Genomic DNA, 21,118 nt, shown 5'->3' with positions numbered 1-21,118 from the left:
TGCAACAAACATATAGGCATGCAGGCAGATCGACTGATTGAAAAGCACATGGAATAAATCTCTTCTGCTTCACAGGTTCAGCTTCATTTATTTAAACATTCATATCGCAAATGTGCTGCGATGGTTTCCTGCTGTTTCAGTGAGTAGTGTGTGTGAACAGGGGCGCACCAGATCAGTTTCATCCGTTGTCAATAGGCCTGCAGACTGGGGGCGGAGGAAACACATCCTATAAAAAGAAAGTATCCCACATCATGAAACGCCAGGCTTCTTCTCAAACACTCACATGAACAGGAATCCTCCTCTGCTGCAACTTGCTTTGATTTTTTTTTATGTTTTTTTGGCAGAGCATCCTGACTCTTTAAATTTCTCCACTTCTTTATCTTATATCTAAGCCTATTTGCAATGTGTATGCTATGTTACGTTTTTCCCACTGATATTTGACAGCTTATTTGATGGGCTCTGTAAGGGGTTTATACTTTTTTAAGCCCAAGTGTGGTGGTCAAAGCACCTAGTGGTGTAGGAAATATCTTATCTTCAAGAAACCTACACATTTTCATTCAGAGAGAGAGAAAAAAAAAAGACTGAAAGGATGCTGAACGTTTCGCGGAGTCGGAGTTTTTGGATGTTGATGCTGATCATCGCGGTAGTGCGGATGGGAGAAACTCAGGGGACCGAGAGCAAAGCCCAGGTGAACTCCATCAAATCACTGGAGCCGCAGACCGCCGCCGCCAACCGCTCCAGCGGTGTCCCCAAGAAAGACAACATCCCCGCTCAGGTAACCCCGACACCTCAGCCATTATTTCATTAGTCTAAGCTAAAACCCTTCAGGAATTATTACTTATCTAATGACTAAGGAAATAACTCTCAGATGTCACTTGTGTGTGAATTGTTAGCTCAAGCCAAATTCCTAAAATCACAAGATTGGCTTAATTGCATTATATGTTTTAAACACGTTTTTAAAACAAGTTCTTGTGATCTAAAACCAATCTACTAAAGTGATAACAGAACTAACTAACTAAGGATAACTGAAAGCGGTCGACCGCTATTAATTTCGTTATATAGGCTATATATAACTTATTTTCTGACTATTTATTTCGCATGTTTGTATATTAGGCTATAGGCTTCATTTAGTGGTTTGACAAGGTGTTGATTTACGTTGCAAGTTCCGACGCCTAGTTTTACTTTTTATATATATAATGCAACGGGCATGTCATGTTATGTGGCTCATCTACGTATTATAATAAATTTTAAAATCCTCAAACACGTGTTATTTAAAAAACGACTACAGTAGTACTTGAGTATTATACAAATAGTAATCAGAAAGTGATTGTGGCTCAGTTGAATGGCCAATGTCCCTTTGAAAGCTTTACTCATATTTCTTGTCTGTTAAATCCTGGATTCATGCCAAGCTCAAGATTTATTTAACACTTGTTGTAAGTATAAATTTTCAGTTAGACACACAATATTGTTACTTCAGATTTCTTTGCTGTTTGATCCAGGTTATGTCTCTCAGATCAGCTGTAAATATGCAGATGTTGTTGTAATTGAGAACAGAAGCAATTCAATGCAAAAAAAAAAAAAAAAAAAGGAGGTGATGGGATTTTTCTCTCTCTCACTTCCTCTTTGTTTTGGGAAGATCTCCAGTATGCAAGTTTCCCTGCCAGACCCTCATCTAAACAATTGCTCTCAACTTTACCATCTCCATAAACGCAGGTGGTCTGGATGATCAGACCACTGCCATACATGTGGAAACCACTACAGTCCAATATTAGTTAAATGTCATGCTACATTTAGCTGCTTATCCAAATGTAGATTGCTAACAACTTTGTAGATTGCTAACAGAGCGACTGTTGTCTCATTTGGAAGTTTCCAGTTGCAGATGTTGCAGATATTGTGGACAGATCCCAACTTTCTATACCTGGGGCGGCTCTCGAAATCTGAAAGAGTTGCTTAGGAGATTTAATTATATTAATTAAAGATAACTCTGGAAATGTTATACGTTGCTGAAAAAAACTGCCTAAAATTGTTCTACTGGTCTTAGGTGATTTAAGGTTCTGGACCAACAAGTGCCCAAAACTTATCTAAAACCAACCGAACCAGCAGGGGAGACCAGCAAAGACTTTCGTTTTTTTTTAAAAAGAGAAAAAGTTTAGAATAATTTATATGTTTGTTTTCTGAAGGGTGGTGTATTTTTACTTTATGATAATGTAGTGTGAGTTGTGCAGTAATTCCTATAAATGCAGCAAACTAAATTGTAGATGATGCAAACGGGTTATAACGGTTATATTCTTCATAGCTCTTTTGTGCCAATGATCACACCCTATCACCACAGAGTACACATGACTTGCAGGTATAACAGTTTACAGTGACAGTGTATTAAATTTAACACCAGATTTGAAAGAACAGGTCATGTGGATGCAGTTCTGTGGTGGCAAATTTCTTGATTGCACCTGTGGCTTTGAGAAATTTCTTTCATTCTTGTTCCCTCTTATATTGGTTACATTTTAAATGCAAATAGCCATCACGTTTTTGAATAGCATATACCCGATTTCACGATGCGCAGCCATGAACATCGATTGTTGGTGGCCATTTTTGTTGATTTGTCTTATTGCTATCAATAAAGCCCCTGCAGTTTCGTAGTTGTTCACAAAATTGTAAATGAGCGTATTATAGCGCCATCTAGAGTCAGACGGATGCAAAGTAGTGTGTGAGATATAGGAGCATATTTGATACCGAGACTAATAATTTAGCATAGAAAAAAAAAAAATAATAATAAAATCAGTACAAACACAATATGGTAGCAGAACTTATGGTAAGAATGACAATGCAAATGACATAATAAAAATGAGCAAATAAGCCTAATAATAACTAATATAGCGCAAATGATATATGCACTGAATATCTTTACAAAAGTTAATGATGGCACCCAGAAGAGTGCCTGGAATTAATTTACCATTATGTCCTTGTAATCACTTTCCCTACATTTTTCTCTTCCATCTGGTTGAGCTGTCTGAAGAATGCTTTACATTTTTATATGTCATTACACAGCTGCTGAAATGTTTCCTCTCAAGTCCTCTAACTCTCAAGGATATGGCAAAGATTATAACACAAGCTCCCAATAAATCTCCCACACTGGCGTTCTCCCAACGGCTGCAAATTAGGCAGGCAAGAGAAATGGCCACCCAGTTTCATACATCCGTCCTAAAGTGGACAAGCAGAATTCTGTTCGCTATGTAAAGCTGGCCGGTAGCCATGATGTTTTATTAGTAGCTACAACTTCATTTAAATGTGTCTAACTCTTTGACGATGAAACTCATGTCAGATGTTGTCCACAAATAAAATAAACCTACCAGTACATTTGAAACAAACCATAATCACTCACTTTAGACGATCAGAGTAAATGTTCAAGGGGGGTTAATGGTGTTTTCCAGTTGTGGGCAACCAAAAAAGAGGGATATTGGGATTGGCAGAACTCGTTCACCACATTAACCTCTCGACTAGAGGGGAAGAGGCTAGTATTCCCCATGAACACGAGAGCTGTTTCACATCAGTGCCGCAGCTTTGGGACTTTTAACTTTTCCTCTTTTTTAATTTGACGCTGAGGTTCCGTTAACGAGTAGGACCGGTGCGGGGGACTGTTTGGGTCTGGCTTGTAAAGAGGCGAGGTGGGTTGCCCTCTGCTGCTCCCTCTGAGGTTAAGTGACTGTTTAGTGATGCTAACGAGCTGAGAGGGTGAAATAAAACAGGCAAAGGTGTGGCGGCTTTTTACCGCTAACCAGGCTAATCATCTGGATTTGACTTCATTTGAGGAACAAGACAGCCGAGAGGGTGTAATCACCATGGGTTTCTGACCATTATTTAATGTGTTACGGCATGATGTTGCATCTCTGTAGCATTCCCTGAATTCCATGCATGTAATGCTTAGCATCTAATTAGTAATGCTCATTGAAAAGCACCCATATGAATGTGAACCAGGGTTGATTAACTAAAGCTAGAAATGTAAAAAAATAAATACAATAAATGTTAACTGAAATAAAATATAAAAAAAACATTTTTCACTTTTATTTTGTTGATGTAATAAAATAACTGAATAATAACTGAACCGAATAACTGAAATAAAATAAATAAAAACTGTTTAGACATAAAAATTGCAACTAAAAAATCATGAAAGCACAAAAAAAATAAAAGGAAATTCTAAAAGTAAAAAAGAATGAAAGAATACAAATGAGATATTTAATTTAATTTAATAAATAATATTTATATACACTAATAATAAAATAGTACTGTATCAGTGATACTAAAATAACACTGATGTGAAAAACAACACAGTGCTGAAATTCCGGCTAGAAAACCCAACTTGCCCAGTTTCAGGGCATGTTAATGAATTCTGGTTTACACTAATTGCGGTTGATCGTCATAAATTGTATTTGTGAATGTTTACATTGATTTCACAATTCAGTTTGTGTGCATCGTTTGCCTGTTGTCCTCTTAAAGAACAGTAGTTTGGAAGAAAATGCTACTTTATCCCTACCTAAAAACATAACCAACATACTCCCAACCTGATCAAGATGATCTGTTTGCTGTTTTAGAGGTTATGCCCTGTGGGATACTACCACCATCAAGGTCCAGAAACATAGCAAGGACATGGGTAAAATAGTCCATGTGACATCAGTGGTTCGACTGTAATTTTATGAAGCTAGAGGAGAGGAGACGAACTGCTGAATAAAGTCGTTATTTTTGTTTTCTTTGCATACAAAAAGTATTCTCGTAGCTTCGTAAAATTATGGTTGAACCACTGATGTCACATGGATTGTTTTACCGATCTCCTTGTGCTTCAAACAGTGGGATTCCTGTGCAATCTGATAGCTATAGGGCCATGCCCTTTGAGGGTGGATAAGGTTTGTTTGTTCAGTGACAGTTTATTTTACTCTTGAAAACCCTCTCAATTCACTAACACCATTCATGGTGTCAGATGTCAGCTTTGCTTTTGCAAGGTCAAGTTAAGCTGGGCCCCGGGGCCCTAGAGGAGCATATATGTGAGACATGGGTTTTATGTGTGAAAACCCTATTCAGGATTTCATGAGTCTGTTGTGTAGATGAACTTAGACATGGGTTCAAAGAAAGCCTTGCTATCCTATAGTTGTAGACTGAAGATGTTTCTTTTGTAAGCTGTAGTGTACAATATCTATTTTTAGCTCAAAGTAGCTGAAAAAAAATTGTATTTGTTGCAATAAAATTAAAATGAAAGATTTTAGCAGTTTTATGGATAGGTTTTAGCAGATTTTCAGTAGATATTTAGTAGCATTTTAGTAGATTTTTAAATAAAATTAAATATAAAATAGAATCAAAAAATATAATTATAATGATATATATATATATATATATATATATATATATATATATATATAGTTTGTATTTATATATATATATATATATATATATTCAAATATATATTATAATTAAAATATATAAAAATATAATAAATGTCACACACACACACACACACACACACACACACACACACACATACACAACAAATGTAATATATTTTTACAACTAAAAAAAAATATCAACCTTAAATACATATATTTACAACTCTACTTGAGACTAATTAAAAAAATTAAGAAAAATAAAATAGGCCTAGTAAAAAAAAAAAAAAAAAAAAAAAAAGATATACATTTTTTAAACTGATATAAAATATTACATTTTAATATTTAAAAAAAAAAACTACACTGCATTATTTTCAGTTTACAAATCTGCCTGCTAAAGTACTGCATGCATATCGGTTCCTACTACAAAGATAAGACTTGACGTAGTTTGGGTATTACCTGATATCAATCCTTAAAGGTTTTTTTGAAAGTATGAGGGAGAATACAGATAGGGAGATGATTTTCAAAGGCATGGCACGTTTAGTCTTCCAAATCCGCCTTTTTTGCTAGCATGAGATCGGTGACACAGGGGCCAGTGGGCATCCCTCATCGCCGTCTGTCTCGGAGCTTATCATCGTGACACTTATCTCACACATGAATGTACTGTATGGGAGGAATAAAAACAGACTGTGGAATCAATGAGGGATGAAGATCAACGAGTCGTATCCAAGTGTTGGCCGGGTCATTAAAATCCTGATGTGATGACGTTGCCAGATTGTGTGCAGACGCGATTATGTGTCTGCATTGGCTCTGGCGGTTTCTGCGACGCTATGGAGAGATGCGGGTGACTCTTGCATCTTTGGAATCAAAATTCAGTTTGTCTCCTTCACTTTGTATCACTAAATTGACATAATTTAGTCTGAAAGCTGAGAACGTTTTACGTCTAAGCACATCATATAACTGAAACGAATACGAGGATGGAAAATGCATTCTTTTTTATGATGTCTGAATGGAATTGTCTCTTTTACATTCATTCTTCTGCTAATGTTATGTACTCAATCATTTTCTAATGATGCAGTGAATGAATACTGAATGTTTGAGGTCAGTGACTTTTTAGTATTTAAACATTTTATGAGCCTCATCCATTCCTTATCCGTCTCGTGAATGTATCGTTGGTGGTTTGGCCTGGTTTCATCATGTGTTTTCAATGTTACCAATTCTGTTCCTCGCATTCGAAAAGAATATCGCTCTAAGGTCTGTCAATCTACAAAACAGACTCATTTCTTTTGTTATTAGATATTGAGATATTCTTCTCCCCTTGTTGGAACATGTGTTCTGCATTTGACGCCAAACTGAAGAGTGTTACGGGTGATGTAACACATTTCCCTTGCTAAATATTCACTAGCTGGTTTCTGTTCTGGAGTTTGTGAGTCACAAGCATCAATTTTATCTTAAATTTATCTTTAACCAAATATTAAGGTGCTTATTTTGGAGGGGTTTTGGACACCCGCTAGACTGCTTTAAACCAGTTTAGCCTGACCTAACTTGACTGTAACTCAAAGGTATACTAATATAAAACACATATTAGACCATTTTTTCAGTGTACTATTATGCACTATTAATGACATTTTTAAAATTATATTACATCTAAAAGATTAAAATGTGCTGCATTGTGGTCATTTATTTTATTGTGTCCACCTAAATATTGATTACAGTTTCTGTGTATAAATGCCTTATGTGAGGACAAATGTCTTTTGAGATAAAACTTTACAATTACCTTTTTTATTTATTTGTTCATTATCCCACAGTGAAAAGAAGCTTTCATGCTATGTTGTTCAGACAAATGAATCTAAAATTCATAATGTCCACAGATTTGTGGAAACTCATCCCACCTGTTGAAACTGAGGGGTTATCACTGTAGGCAGAAAGCTGGAAAATTTCGGAAACTCTTTTGGAATCTTCCTGGGATTTTTGGAAATTTTTCCACCCCTTTGCAACCCTAGTCTTCATCCATTGCAACTTTGTATATCAGTGTGCTCTTTATGGAAACTGGCACTACTTTCATGTTTCTCGCAGACTGGCTCATTTTATACTAAATTAAAAAATAAATAACTCTAATCAATATTTTGAGTGCATTTATTTGGTAAGTAGCAATCTTGTAAATGGGATATTACTCAGTCGGTACCGTGATAAATGTTCCCAGGATCTTTTAGAAATAATATACTGCAGCAGAATGCATATTTTCATCACATTTCCACCATGAAACGTTTATCATGGGAAGCACAAATCACCGTACTTATTTTGCATGTAGTTTCATCTAGAATTTCAGCGGTCACATAAAAATGAAAATAAATATGGCTGGTAACAAGGATGAATGATGGTTGGAATAATCTAATTCAAATAATGGCTCAAATAAATGTCTGTTGTCACCCCTGATTCCTACTATTTTATCTTTATTGTAACATAATTTTTTTTTTTGCTGTTTAAGGAACTAATAACTTCCAAGATTTGAGCGTTGTGTTGAAAACAGGGTTTGGTGGAGAAGAACTAGATCTAATCAGTCTTTTTCATTCTTTTCTCAGGGTTATCCATGCAGCAGTGATAAAGAGTGCACAGTGGGAACGTACTGCCACAGTCCTCAGCATGCCCCGTCCCGCTGCCTCACCTGCCGCAGAAGGAAGAAGCGCTGCCATAGAGACAGCATGTGCTGCCCTGGCAACCGCTGCAGCAACTGTACGTTACTGATTGATCGCTGATAGACAACGTTTCCCATACTAATTCAAAGAAAGTTACAATGGATCTTCTCTGTCTTTCTTCAGATATCTGCATCCCCATCTCAGAGCACGCCCTGTCCAAGTCACCTATGGAGGAGCACAACAAGCTATCCATCAAAGAAAAAGGCTGGAGGAGGAACGGCAAAACTCAGACCAAGATCGCTCTCAAAGGTGAGCAACTGACTAAATGGAGAACCACAATTTGTGAAAAGATGTTTAGGACTTGCAGATCTGCAGGGTTAGAGAGAGCATTGACTCGAACAGACTTTTGCCCTGTGGGATAAAGCCTGGTCGGATTTGCAGAAAAATTACCGTCAACCAATGATAAACTAGAAAATCTCTGAAAAAATGTTTTGCACAGAATATCAGTCCGAAAAGGCTGTTGAGAAAACAAAAAACATTAACAGAAATGCGGGTTTATAATGAGGTCAACATAATACAACTGCTCATGGTTAGTTTAGTCAGCTCAGGTCCTTTAATTAATGTTAACAGATACAACTTATAATTTTTGTAATGTATAAACCTTTTCACAGACTGTGATGATGTTTCCACAGTTATTACCATCTTAAATGTACCAAAGTGTTAAATATTTTCATTTTATAAACAATTTAATTCACATTTATAATACTATACTAGTGTTTTATTGTGTGAGTGTTTCTAACACAAATTTGACATCTTTCTCTCTTTTGACCGATGTAATCAATCTCTTAATATATATATTTTTTTCTCTTTTGCAAAGTCATGGAAACACTGTAATTGATTTATTTTTCACTGGGGCTTATAGGAATGCAAAAATTATATTTTTGTGTGAGATAACCCAACTATGATGACGTCTTGAGAACTCCAGAACTGTAAAAGAAAAAAAGGGTCCATTAGTAAATATTTAAAATAATATTGAATCCAAAGTTCTGTCATGAAACTCTAGATGTCGCAGTCTGATAGTTCAAACTCAATTTGACATATTGACATCAACACATGGCACAGCTCGCTGCTCAACATTCAAAAAACCTTCCCCTTCCCCAGCTCCACCTGTATAGATCTGCTTCGAGGTGATTCATGTATGCTATATATGGGGGTCATTTCATATGTAATATGTGCAGCAGCAGTATTTCTTACATGCTCACAGCAGCATGTCTGTGGATGTATTTGCAATAGCAAGGCTTGGTACGTAGCAGATCTATTCCTCCAAGACCAAACACATTAACATTGTCAAGTAATTTAACATGCTAAACCCTCCAAAAGTCCTCATGATAGAACTAAGTTTAGTGCTAGTTCATGTTGACTAACTAATGTTAACTAATGGAACCTTCCTACAAAGTGTTACTGAAATGCATTTAGACTTATTGGAATAAACTCTGAATAGCTTTCGGAATAATGATGCCTCTAACCAGACACACTTTCCAGTGATTCACTTTTTCCTCGAAAGCGCTCTCTGTGTACCCTGATTTCAGGAAGGTACATATAATCTCAAGCAATGTGATTGTAGCATGTGCTTTTCTGTCTAGTTTTTATGTGCCGTATGCATCAGACAGTCAGTCGATGTACCTTGGGCAGTCTGAGACTGTTTCATATTCGTACTCACTTATGAACTATGTCTGCAATGAGTTGATTCACTGGATGTGGTTACATGCATGTGTTGAGGGGGACGGCGGGCCACAAATTTGGCTGTAACTACACGCAGCTCGTATATCTTGAAGATTTAACCACAGCGGGAGGCCTGTGAAGGAAGGATCACAATGCAGTGCTGTTTCCACACCTCCGTATTCTCGCCTCAGTAACATGCATGCTGACGGCACAGTCACGCTCAAACATAAATTAAACCAGACAGAGCCATTTAAGACACCCTAAATGTACAGACTGCTATTTAGAAGAAATGATGAACTTTTACTTTTATCAATCAATCAATCAGTCTTTTTTATTTATTTATTGTATATTTTATAGTAAATTTATGTTATTTAGTTGATTGATTGATTGATTGATTGATTTGATGAATTCATTCATTGTTAAAAATGCCCACAAACCAATGTGGAAGATGCAGGAAACTGTGGTTTTGGGACAGGAAGTCTATTTTTTGTGTTAAAAGACCTTTGGAAGGAAAAGCTTTCATGGTGAATTGTTTCAAAAAAAGAAAAGCTTGCATGACTAAGTAATATTTATATACATAATAAATATTTGCTTCACTAATTATCCCTTTGAAGAGTAAAGCAGACCATTAACCAAGCATATCAGGTTCCCTTCAAATGGGTTAAATTTCTTAATATATCGGGAAATGATTTGCTCAAATTAGGGGCCCCAACACTGTTTCTGTATATAGGCCTCGTAATGCAATAGAAATTGGTATAATGCAGTACAGAAAATGCTTTAGTGTTTTATAAGTAAGCCAAAACAACATATGGGGCTGTGTTTTTTTTTTTTTTTTTTTGCACTTTACAAAAGTACCTCAACAGACAATATACAGTGCCATGTCATGTCTAGAAGACACATATTCACCTTGAAGTGTAGCTTATAACACCAAACATAATTTAACACAAAATCACACTACTACAACAACATTCAATTTGTAAACAAAATCCCTTGCAGTATTTTCAGCTTGTACTTAGTGAACACCAACCATTGGAAAATTGTTTTGCGTTTGTTTGTAAGTAGATGCATATCAGTAACAGTGACGTATTTGGTTGCACTTTATTTTCACTTGAACGTTGTGGAGAATATTTGCATAAGACATAAAAAGATGGAGCGTGCGTAAGAGTTGCACACATTGCCACCGTATGTCATCTTTGACTGGGTCCTTCCATTGACTGATGGAGGGGTAATACAGTCACAAAGTAACGGAGGAAGCAACAAATATTTTCTTATGTTGGAACACAATAGAAATAGGATTGGGGGAAAGGAGGAGAGTGCATTTCCATCTTATGCCAATTTTAATGTAACAAACTGTAGTGCTTTTTGGGATTGGTAAGGGAAGATAAAATAATCTCTGACAGGCTAGTTTATAAAAAAATAATGGCAAAAAGTAATTTTCTGCAAATAAAATCTTCTGTTTATAATATGAACTGTATATGTAATATATGGAACATTTAAGCAGAAAATATTGGTTTACAAAGTAACTAGCCTTAAAGGGATAGTTCACCCAAAAATAAAAATATTGTCATCCACACTTACCCTGATGTCATTCCAAACCTGCGTGAATTTCTTTCTTATGTTGAACGTCATAGAAGATATTTTGAAGAATGCTGGCAATCAAGCAGTTGATGGTCCCCATTGACTTCTATAGTATTTCTTTCCCTACTATGGAAGTCAAACTGTTTGATTCTTCACAATTCTTCAAAATATCTTCTTTTGTGCTCAACATAAGAAAGAAACTCATTTGAACAACATGAGGTTCATAAGTAAATGATGACAAAATTTTCATTTTGGGGTGAACTATTCCTTTAAGTTCTATGGATTCTATGAATTTATTTTATCCAAAGCATTTTACACTGCATGCATTTCCATGACCTTGTCATCATTAGTGTTCCGCTTTTCTGTTTGAGTAACAGAAATGCTTTTGCATTCTTCTTTGACCTGCAGGTCATGAGGGCGACCCTTGCCTGCGATCGTCCGACTGCTCGGAGGGCTACTGCTGCGCTCGCCACTTCTGGACGAAAATCTGCAAGCCTGTGCTGCGGCAGGGCGAAGTCTGCACCAAACAGCGCAAGAAAGGCTCCCACAGCCTGGAGATCTTCCAGCGCTGTGACTGTGCCAAAGGACTTGCCTGCAAGGTATGGAAAGACGCCACGTCCTTCTCCAGGTCCAGGCTGCACGTGTGCCAGAGGATCTGAGACGGGAGGCCCCTGCAAAACAAGCTGCACCTTGGGGCCCCTGCGTCCCGCTGGGAGAGGAGTGGACGAGGTCTCCTTTCTCCAGGACTTACTCAGCTGTGATAAAGAGAGAAAGGGTGAGATACAGATGAATGTGTGCCAGAACAGGGTGGGTTTGGGAATGAACTGATATGGTGGGATGCCCAGCCGTAGCCGTTGAGGAAGCACTCCGGGCCTCTTTTCAAGTTTTATTGATCTACAAGCCATATTTATCACTGATTTAACATTTGATGCAAGCGCTGGCATTATTTCAGTATGTCCGTGCTGTCAATTTTGTATCTGAATGCTCTGATTTGGTTTCTTTTTTCATTAAATATTTCATGCACATACGAGTTTTTCACTGCATAACCACTAAAATATTAACTAGGTTGTTTTTTTCTTAAATTGTCACAGACTTTGGGTCTCGTTCACTAATAATTGTCTGAAAACAAACAGCAATTTAAATTTTTAGTTGACTTTTTTCTAAATTTCTGTCATCTGCACTTTGAGTTTGCTTGTATTAAAAAAATATCCTATGTGTAACACCAAAACAGAAGAACAGTAGTATGTTTTCAAGGTAGCCACACACTAATGCATTTGTCTGAGAAGTATGAACATTAGTTCAGATGTATTCAATAGATATACATTTTCATTATGTCAGAAATGCTAAATCGGTTCTGATTATCAAGGGAAGTTGTTTACATTGCTGTTCAGTGAATGTGCAGATGCTTTATGACATTATGAATCATATTCCGAGCTTTTGTTCTGTAAAATTCCACACCATCTTTTAGCTAGAATAAAAATAATAATTAATTAAAAAACCAAATAAGCTCTTATATTGTGAATAAAATGCAAAATTTTCAAAAATGTATTTAAGAAACAGCTGTATATCATGTATATATTGATAAAAAGGAACAGACGGGGACATGAATAAAGTAGCATAAAGACTTTTTTCATTTCAGCTTATTGTTTGTCATAGCATGGTGTAGTTCCATTTTCCTCAAGCTCTGTTTTTACACCACAGATATGAAAATTCCCACGCAGAACTATTTCTATTAAATTATTTTCAAAACACATTTCTTCTTTGCAGAGCTCATGTTGTGTGTTTGTTTAATGTCGGATTTCCTGGGCTAGTACTTACTTTGCTCCTGTTGTAACAGTGCTGTTATGTCTCATTGTGTATTTACAGTGATTTAAACAGATTAAAGAATGTATTTTGTATTACAAGCATTTGGCTGCTCTCATATTTTCATCTCTAAACTGAATAGCTTCAGTGTTTTACCTTCTAAAAAAATCATTTATGAAGCCATCAGCATTCAGTGAATGAGTCTCAGTGGTTTTATACGTTCTGTATTCATGTGGCTCTAACTGTAATGACATTTATTAGCTACTACATTAAACATAAGTAACTAACATGCATTTTCCCTTTCTTCTCAATGGCCGTTTCACGATTAGCTTAACAGCCGTGAGTCTAACATGTCAATAAAACATGGAGACTGGGCCCTTGTGTTTCTGGCAGACAGGTTACGAGCAGACGAAAAAATATAAAACGTCTTAAGACCGTTAACATGACAAACCCTTAACAAAGCTGGAGCGGTCCATAAAATATTCTTGGACTACGTAAACAGCTTAATGTTGTCTATCTCTAACTTAAATATGATGTTGTCCTTAGGGAGCAAAAAAAAAATATATATATTTGTTTGATTTTTTAATTATTCTTACATCATCCGAACCAGTGTTGGGGAAAGTTACTTTTAAAAGTAACGCGTTACAATATTGCGTTCCTCCAAAAAAAGTAACTAATTGCATTACTTGCATTACATTACTCTTGCATAACTTTTTGTTACCGGCACTAGGCTTACATATTTGTTTTTTAAAAACAAATCTCCAAAAGTTACATTTTTGGCTACTGTAAGGGCCCTTTTCACACCAAAAGTTAAATGAATAAACCTCAGGCTGAAGCAAGTGCCTGTGCATTTACTCCCGATTTCTCTTAACACAGAGACTGGAGAGGTGTCAGTGAATGAATGGGAAAAGTAACTTATCTGATTACATAACTTGCATTACACTCTTAAAAATAAAGGTGCTTCAAAAGGTTCTTCAAGCGATGCCATAGAAGAACCATTTTTGGTTCCACAAAGAACCATTCAGTCAAAGGTTCTTTAAAGAAGCATCTCTTTCTTACATTTTTATAGAACGTTCTTTCCTTTTGTGAAACAGAAAGGTTCTTCAGAAGTTAAAGGTTCTTTATGGAACCATTTAGACAAGGTTCTTCTATGGCATCATGAAGCACTTTATTTTTAAGAGTGTACCCCCAACATTGATCAGAACTGTAAGACTATGTAAGCAAACAGCATGGTATGAATCATGCCATTATATGTATGAAGAGTCATAAAGGTTCATAAATCATAAATGTTTAAATGCGAATGTTGCATTTAATCATATTTTTGCCAAAATTCCTACCCTTTTGCAATTTTATTTTCCCCAAAACGTTCAGTAACAGCTTTCTTTGTTTCAGAAAGCATGCGTGTGCAGCCAGAGTCATTGGTTAAATTCGAAGGGCCAGGAATTTCTTTTGAATTATAGTGAACTTGTGATTTTTACGGACAAAAAAGGATATGAATATGATAAAAAAGGAAAACTGGAAGAAATACTAGTCTTTAGACTGCTAACAGAGTTGCATGTGGCAGCTCTACAAACATTGCGCTTTACTTCTTTCGTCAGCTCGACGATTTGATTGCTTTCATTGGAAGTGTTAAAATCGCAGGGACTTTCCACATTCATTCCTTAAAAAAACACCTTGAGAAATCAGCAAATAAAAAAATGGACCTATTTTTATGCTCATATTTTTTTTAATATTTTCTATTTTAAACAGATCATAGTGATCTAGGTCTAGTGAAAATCATTCTGAGTAGTTTAATTTTACAGACCGTTAAAATGAACTAGCGTCTGATGTTGCAGCCCATTATAAATCATTTTCTCAATTTTTTTGGACTGTCTGCTTGCACAACCTGTAATAATTATGAAATACTAGCCTTTCAGCTCATGGTCAACCAAGTCATGCTGTCCAGGCGTTTGTATTATGTTTCACATGTGTTTTTCATTCTAAATAATGACTTGTGTCTTTAGCATTGGGTGGGCTTTTGGGACCAAGGTAAGCATTGTTCTTTGGTGCAGCGATTTATCAGTTTGGATTCATAAAAAGACAAGCGTGGCAGAAATTCTCTGAAAAAGTCCCTTGATGGTCATTGAACCTCAAATCCGAGTTGAAATATAACGCTGACGAAGCTCTTTTCTGAACACCAAAGCTGAAGAGAAGAAGAAGTTAGTAACAGTCGGCCACCCACCAGCACAGAGCAGCAACCGTAATCTGCTAATTGGTTCAAAGTGATGTCTGTGGCCCAAAGCTGCTCTCTCCTCTGAGACAAATGTGTCATCGTAATCCAACACAGTTGTTAGCGTTGGCCCTCCGTGTGACTGTGTATGTGCCAACAGGCTTTGGTGTCGTGTTGATGGATGAGGATCCTGGTGGTGTGCCCGAGGTAGCATGTGGCACACTTTCCTGGACATCAGATGTGGATAAATGAAAGTCAAGGCCACACAGACACAGGGGTGACAGATGAGACCCCACCTAGTGCTGGGAAAATTCACTTTTTTTATGTGTCAGCTGTGCCTTTTTGACTTTTCTTCTCAGATATATTAAAATAAATTCCTTTTTGGCCCTTTGGGAAATTTTGCCAGCTGGGTTTGAACAAACATTGTATGCATGAAAGTTGCAGCACAGTGTGATGGAGCATATGTATTCACCTCCAGGCTGCATTTCAGACATATTTAATTTGTTTCATCTTCATAAACTCGAAAGTATTGAATTTTCAGTCAACTAACATCTGTGAACTTACGCAGTAAGAAAAAAAAAAAAGAAGAAGAAAAACTAATAATGACCTGGCAGAAAATGACCTTTTTCCGTGAAGTTTCTGTACATTTCTTCCAATTCTAAAACACGACACAATACAATGAGTAATTCAAAATATAGGTAAAACAGCTGTGAAAAATCAATACTAAAAATTATTTACATTGAACCATGATTTTTAGATTTCTAAAAAGTTTAGACATATTTAAGATGCATTTTAAGTGACTTTGACAAAGAAATTATGCTTACGAAATATTTTTATGGCCAGAATACAACAAAATATTAAATCAATCTTGTAAACAGCACAGCTGAACAAAACATATTTGTTTAAACCTTTGAATAGTTAAATATGTAACAAAATACATTGCATCTGGTAGAGTAAGAAAAAATATATTTCCAATCTTAAAAAAATGGTAAATGCAAACTGTATTTTAATATTTAAGCAATATATTTATGGCCAGTGATGCATATTTTGAATATATATATATACAGTCATGCCCAAAAATATCGGCACCCTTGGTAAATATGATCAAAGAAGGCTGTGAAAATTAATCTGCATTGTTAATCCTTTTGATCTTTTATTAAAAAAATTCACAAAAAATCTAACCTTTCATTGGATAATAAGAATTTAAAATGGGGGAAATATCATTATGAAATAAATGTTTTTCTCTAATACACATTGGCCACAATTAACGGCACCCTTTTATTCAATAGTTTTTGAAACCTCTATTTGCCAGTTTAACAGCTCTAAATACGTCCTCTTCCAGGCAGTTTCGTAACATTTTATGTTGATTGGAAATTCTTAATTATTGCCCTGATGGTGGAAATGGGAATTTTCACTGCTCTAGCTCTTTTCTTAAAGCCACTTCACTAATTTGTGAAGCTCAATTATCTTTTGCTGCACATCAGAAATATGTTTTTTTGTTTTTCTCATCGTGATGGATGATTAAGGGAATTTGGGCTTTGTTTTCCCTCCTATTTATATTTCCATGGCTGGATAATTTCATGTTCGTAATCACCCTGGAGTGCACACAATTGTGAATATGAATGGGAATATACTTCAGAGATATTTTTTAAAGAATTTCTAGGGGTGCCAATAATTGTGTCCAACGTGTATTTGAGAAAAAACATTTATTTCATAATGATATTTCCCCCCATTTTAAATTCTTATTATCCAATGAAAGGTTCGATTTTTGTGTTTTTTTTTTTTTTTTTAACAATGCAGATAAATTTTCACAGCCTTCTTTGATCATATTTGCCAAAGGTGCCGATATTTTTGGCCATGACTGTATATATATATATATTTATACATGTATGAATGTAAATATGTCAGAAAATTTTTTTTGCTCTGCAATACAGGTTTATATTTCCTGGTGATGGATGGATAGATAGATTTGTCACAGGTGATATTCACAATGACCTTGAAACTGGAATTCTGTTTGCTTGAGTTTCAGCTAAGACTCAAAGTTTCCATTACTTTTTTCTTTTTCTACTCTTGACATAAGCCATTTTTCTTACGATTTTTAAATCATTTCAATCAGGCCCAACCTACCACATACACAGAGGCCAAGTAACGGGTCATAATTGTTTTAGAGTTTATCCAAACACACTGGCTGCAATATGCCAGTCCCTTATTTCTGGAGCTCTTCCTGGTGAAACAATCAGTCCGGCTTGCTCCTCATTACTCCACATTGAGCAGAAACCCTCAGACTGCCAGACAGGAATTCCAATTAGTCATGTACCTGTCATAACCCAGGCCAGCTGTGTATTTTTTACTTAGAAGACAAAAATGTTATAATTGGGAGGAAGTAAGAGACAATCTGTCATCGGATTAACCAAATCAACAGTTTTGCTATATCCAAACCAGCACATTACTTGCAAACAGAGTAAATATTCAAAGCTCTGGCTGCATGCTTTTAAAGGAATCTCAACAAAGAAGATTAAATGTGAGCGATATTATCTCAATATGATTCAATGTCAGCGATGCTATCTCAATTTATGATTGCAAAAGATCACAATGAAAAGGAAACATTGCATATGTGGCTTTGATATGTGTAAACACAGCTGATTCATTCTGACAGATCATGTTGTAAACAGCTAAAGAATGTCATGTGCATCACAGAAATATATTTACTTTGAACTGGACGCTTCAAGTTTGGTCAGCGGGGTCACTGCATGCATACTTCCTCAATCTTTCATTGTCTTTTCCAGTTTGTTCCTTGTGAAACATCACTTGAATCACATTTATGCATTGGACAAAGAGTAATTGGGGGCTCAAAATATCAATATAATACTTTCAGATTAAAAAATCAATATAAAATATATAATAATAACTCAAATGCAAAAATATGAAGCTTTTGATTTTTAGTTTTAAGTTTAAGTTCATCAATATTAGTGCACTGCAGAAAGTTGTGTATCTATCATGAGCCGCTTGTGTATTTTATTAATTAGGAGACAAAATGTCACAACTAGGATGATTTCTGAGATCTGTCATCATCAGCACAGCAAGGAAAATTAAATGTGATCCAACCAATGTTATCTCCATTTATGTTTATGAGGCATCAACGTGAAAAGACATCACTGCATATGTATCTTTGACATGTCCAAACACAGCTGATTGAATCTGACAGATCATAAACAGCAGAATAACGTCATGTGCGTCACAAAAATGGGTTTATTTGTTTCATTTGCTTAACGTTCTGCTCCAGGTTTGCTCAGCAGGTCAGAATGCACTCCAAGCTCAGACTTTCATTGTCCATTATTTATTTATTCAATATTTCTTTATTTATTGAATGTGGCTCCATCAGTTTGCAGTGCGCTTGCTTTGTTTCGTTTTGCTTCATTTGGGACGAACAACTGACTTTGGTGGCCTTGCTGAACATTATTTGTTCTTTGTACCCAGAGCTCACCAATTTATTTAATCTAGGTTATGATTTTTTTCTCTATTTTAATTGACAATATGCCACAGATGCTGTCTTTAGACATTACATGGAAAATAACCCAGAATATTCCTTTAAATTCTTGGGCCATCAACTCTCATACTACAAATTCACTTAAAATCTGAATTTTGGGATTTTCCACCCTGTCACACTGTAGTTCAGAAAACACTTTGCATGTGTGGAAAGTAAAGGCCAAATTTGGCTCTGGTGTGTGTTCTGTCAGCTCAGATACAGGATTAACTAAACTCAGAAAGAGAGTCAACTTCTTTTTGACAATTTGAATAGCCGAGTAGCATGAAGAAAAGTGAATGCAAAATTGCACGAAAATAGTTCAACAAAACCACATGATAATACAAAAGTCAAAAGAACAGGAATATCTATTATGTAAAACACAAATCATTTTAGGGGCCCGTTCCTACAGCATTTGTTAACAATATGTTTATTTATGACCTAATACAATCAAAAACTAATACTGCCTGTTTTGTTATATGACATATTATAGGATATCTGAGAGAGAAAAATGGGACTTGATTGTATTCCATGGGAATTGATTCCCACGAAATATTCATTACAATGTATTTTTTGTTGTATATCATGGTGTTTAAGGTTACTGACACAACACAGCATGGCAGTGCTTGAAATCGCCCTATATACCCTAATAATTATTATATTTCAAGGGACAGCCTTATTATAAAGTGCACTCATTCAATGACATAATGCACCTCAATAACCTGTGTACAACCATTGTACACTCAACGGCTGCTAGAGAATAGCCTATTCATTGTTAGCATATGAGACTAAAAATAATTTTCACATTTCGCCAGAAAATATTGTCCGCATCACTTACGGCACACTCAATATATCAATTTTGATGGTTTTCACTTGCTTATTCAGTAGTGGGCGATTTCTTATACAGCCTCGTGAGCTGGAGCTCCGCTACATGCTTCATGACAGTTATTGGGATGAGATGAGAATCTGTTTCCTGTTTGTTTTTATCTGTAACACATTTGGGGTCAAGTGTGTCTGTCTACAAACAAACTCTGGCAGTGTTTGTTTGCAAAGCATTTGAGGTCCTCAGGAGTGGGCATCCATCTTTTTCTTTTCTCCTTGTGGTTGCCAGTGTTACAAGCTTTGATCAACAGCCCAGGAGAAGCAACAGTTGAGGGGTGTTTATGGGATCTCACAAATCATGATGTGAGAGTGTAAGATCTGTCAACAATAGTCCAATAAAACCTCTGTCACATTATCCAGTCACATTCCACATCAAGTTTTTTGTTAAAGAACTAATTTCTGTGGTGCATCGCTTGAAAGACTACAAGCCATAGCCACTAAAAAGAAAGTCTATTGTCATTGAAGCTTTGCAAGTTTACATTTACAGTATAAAGTGAATCACATGATGAGTTATATATCGTGGCACTGCTGGTTAGCCAGCACGCTTTGCGGCTGTGTTCAAATCAGACTGTGTTTGATCTGATTACTCACTAGGACTAAAATTGTGTGATGTGGGTTTAGGGGGTTATTCATAGTTGATTGTAAGTTTGTTCACGTTGTGTGTGTGTATGTGTACCATTGTTGAGCTGTATAGTCCAAAAAATCTAGTGCCAACATCCATTTTTGATATTGGTTTACGTGTTTTTCAATATTGCACTGCTTGTGATTGTCTGCACCCATAGTGTGACATCATAATGACAATTTTTTGAATATATTACACATACTGTATTAGATGCTGTAATAAAACATTGAAGCTCATTACAGCATGTTAGATTTTGAAGGTACTAAATTGAATTATAAACCACATCCTGTGCAAGAAATAAAATATTTGATTTCCATTTTTATTAAAAAAGCATGTTGGAAAGACATTGTTTAACAGGCTTCATTAATACCATTTAACAAAACCATAAACGTATCTTCTTTTTGTATATAAGTTCTGTCTGTAGTTTTTGTTTATTAGTTGTTTTAGTATTATAATACACAGAAAATTCAAGGAGAACAAAAATGATTAAAGTTGATAAAAGTAATATCCCACAGCTGAAAAAGAGCAAAGATATCTTCTCCTATACTAAGAAACAGTTAGCATGGCTTATTGTGGCCAATAAGTACAAAAATATGTTGCACTGCACACGTTTTTATTTAGTTAAGTTGCTTTATGTGATTTTATTGTAGTTGTGTTATTGTGTTCAGTCAGAATTTAAATAATTTTGCATGTCACATTTGTATTTTTTAAGTATGTAGGGGTATGAAAGATTGTTTCCATAAAGTGATCTGATTACCATTCTAGGAAAGTAAT

General features: G+C 35.8%; 1 protein-coding gene across 1 annotated transcript; it reads left to right on the top strand.

Moving 5' to 3' along the window:
• The first annotated feature begins 256 nt into the window (after window positions 1-256).
• On the top strand, window positions 257-13,393 carry LOC306873476 (dickkopf-related protein 2-like). The gene is made up of 4 exons (XM_079422797.1): window positions 257-775; window positions 7,952-8,102; window positions 8,189-8,314; window positions 11,714-13,393. Exons 1-4 carry the CDS (start codon window positions 590-592, stop codon window positions 11,962-11,964), a joined length of 714 nt encoding a protein of 237 aa, XP_079278923.1. The 5' UTR covers window positions 257-589; the 3' UTR covers window positions 11,965-13,393.
• Window positions 13,394-21,118: the final 7,725 nt, after the last annotated feature.

The sequence above is a fragment of the Barbus barbus genome (genome assembly GCF_936440315.1).
Source record: "Barbus barbus genome assembly, chromosome: 8".
Taxonomy (NCBI): Eukaryota; Metazoa; Chordata; class Actinopteri; order Cypriniformes; family Cyprinidae; genus Barbus; species Barbus barbus.
The sequence above is the reverse complement of the archived record's forward strand: the minus strand, read 5'-3'. Positions and strand labels throughout refer to the sequence as shown.

Coding starts and splice junctions, on each gene's coding strand:
- LOC306873476 (XM_079422797.1), top strand. CDS start 590: ATGCTGAACGTTTCGCGGAGTCGGAGTTTTTGGATGTTGATGCTGATC. Junction 776..7,951: donor AAGACAACATCCCCGCTCAG/GTAACCCCGACA, acceptor TTCTTTTCTCAG/GGTTATCCATGCAGCAGTGA. Junction 8,103..8,188: donor TGGCAACCGCTGCAGCAACT/GTACGTTACTGA, acceptor GTCTTTCTTCAG/ATATCTGCATCCCCATCTCA.